Source organism: Sinocyclocheilus anshuiensis, unplaced genomic scaffold, assembly GCF_001515605.1.
Source record: "Sinocyclocheilus anshuiensis isolate Anshui unplaced genomic scaffold, SAMN03320099.WGS_v1.1 scaffold19054, whole genome shotgun sequence".
Classification (NCBI taxonomy): domain Eukaryota; kingdom Metazoa; phylum Chordata; class Actinopteri; order Cypriniformes; family Cyprinidae; genus Sinocyclocheilus; species Sinocyclocheilus anshuiensis.
In genome coordinates, this window is record NW_015553697.1 from 107 (window position 1) to 1,843 (window position 1,737).

Sequence of the window (1,737 nt, forward strand, 5' to 3'; positions counted from 1 at the left end):
AAGAAATGCTGTCGTGTGTTTGCTCTTTGAGTATGAATACAAACTTCAAACTTCTTTACTTTACTTTTACTGTAGTATTTTGGTAGTCAGCTCCTGACACAATGTCACTGTACTCAAAGTGTACAGTCAGCATCAGTGTATTAATGTCTCTCGCACTCTTTTGAGCTCAGAATAAACCAGCAAATAAACCGTTTCTCAAACTGATAGTGAACAGTTGGTGATTGCCTGTACTCCATCTCTTAATGTCTTCAGAGAGGAATTCATTATATCTAGAGACTGATTTAAGAAGAAAACAGTATCTGAGAGCAGCTGTAAAGCACTGGTGTGAGGAAGACACTGATGATGTACCTTTAGTTACGTGTGTGTTTGTAGTCGAGGGATCCTGAGAGTTTGTGCTGTGGACTGGAGTCACTGCTGTCGCTGTTTTAATTTGAGCTGTGAAAGATCAGTATTAGTTCAGTTTAGATTATGACAACTGTAGATTATGACAATCATATTTTAAACACACAAGATAACTTTAGCATTAGTATTATAATTGCACATCTAACAGACTCTTCCATAACTGATTGATGAGCTTGTTTTCTCACCTGAACTCTTGACAGTGTATGTGACTGAGCTCTTGACTTGATCTCTCTGAGTAACATTGCATCTCCACTCTCTGTTGTGATCTTCATTCAGGAGTGTTGTATTCAGAGTGATGATACAGTGATCTGATGAGGATAATATCTGATATCTGGAGTCTGATCTCGTCAGTTTAACACCAGCCTGATTCACCCAGAACAGCTCAATTCTCTCAGAACAGATCCAATCACCACAAGAAACTTCAGCAAATGAGTACAACTGACAGGAGAGAGTCACAGAGCGGCCTGCACTGATCTCAGTCTGTGAGGATGAGGAGGAGGATGAAGAGACTGAAACACAAAATAACACACAGATCACAGACTCTTCAATCATCATGAGAGATTAATAATTCACATAATCATACAATTACCATGAAGAACATGCAGATCAACATGTGTGTCAGTTCCTTGTTGTTTGTCATTCACATATTGTCTGCAGCTGTAATATCCATAATCTTCTTTTGCGATGTTCTTGATGTTCAGAGAGCAGTCAGGCCCCAGACTCAGTCTCTCATGTCTCTCTGTGTCTGTCTTCTTTAGCCCTAAAGCAATCAGTTCAACTGTTGCTGAATATCTGAATCTGTTATAGAGCCACATAGTTGATGTGCAGTCATGAAGAGCATTATTACAGAGCAGACGGACATCTTCACCAGAACTGATGAACACATAAGCATCATCCACTCCACTGGTACCTGAAACACAAATACATTTGAGTGATAATTATACTATATATTAATAAATGAAACTTTATTGTATGCATATATACACTGAACTCTTTCACAGGAGTTTAAAGAGCATGTAGAAGTGTGTTTACCTGTGAGAAGTGAAGAGAGAAAGATCAGTCCCAGCAGACACAGATGACACTCATCAGACATGTTCTCTTTCTCTCAGTCTTCCTCTTCATTATATGATCTCAACCCTTTCTTTAAATACTACCAGCTCTTCCTGTGTTTCTTCACTTCCTCTGATCTACAGACTGAGGGATATTCTGATAGAGTTGCTGTTTAGTGACTCAATACCAGTAAGTTTTTTTTTAATTATTATTATTATTTATTTTTTTACTATAACTAAAAAAATACGAACTGAATGAATGCTAAGTCCTGGTGTCCTCTACTGA

At 38.1% G+C, this 1,737-nt stretch overlaps 1 protein-coding gene across 1 annotated transcript; it reads right to left on the bottom strand.

Annotated features, from left to right (window-relative positions):
- Nucleotides 1-348: 348 nt before the first annotated feature.
- On the bottom strand, nt 349-1,503 carry LOC107668412 (uncharacterized; the record flags this gene model as incomplete). The annotated part of the gene is made up of 4 exons (XM_016460281.1): nt 1,435-1,503; nt 992-1,312; nt 588-911; nt 349-435 (listed from the first exon to the last, which is right to left on the bottom strand). Coding segments are annotated over exons 1-4 (793 nt in total), but the record flags the coding sequence as incomplete, so codon positions are not given.
- Nucleotides 1,504-1,737: the final 234 nt, after the last annotated feature.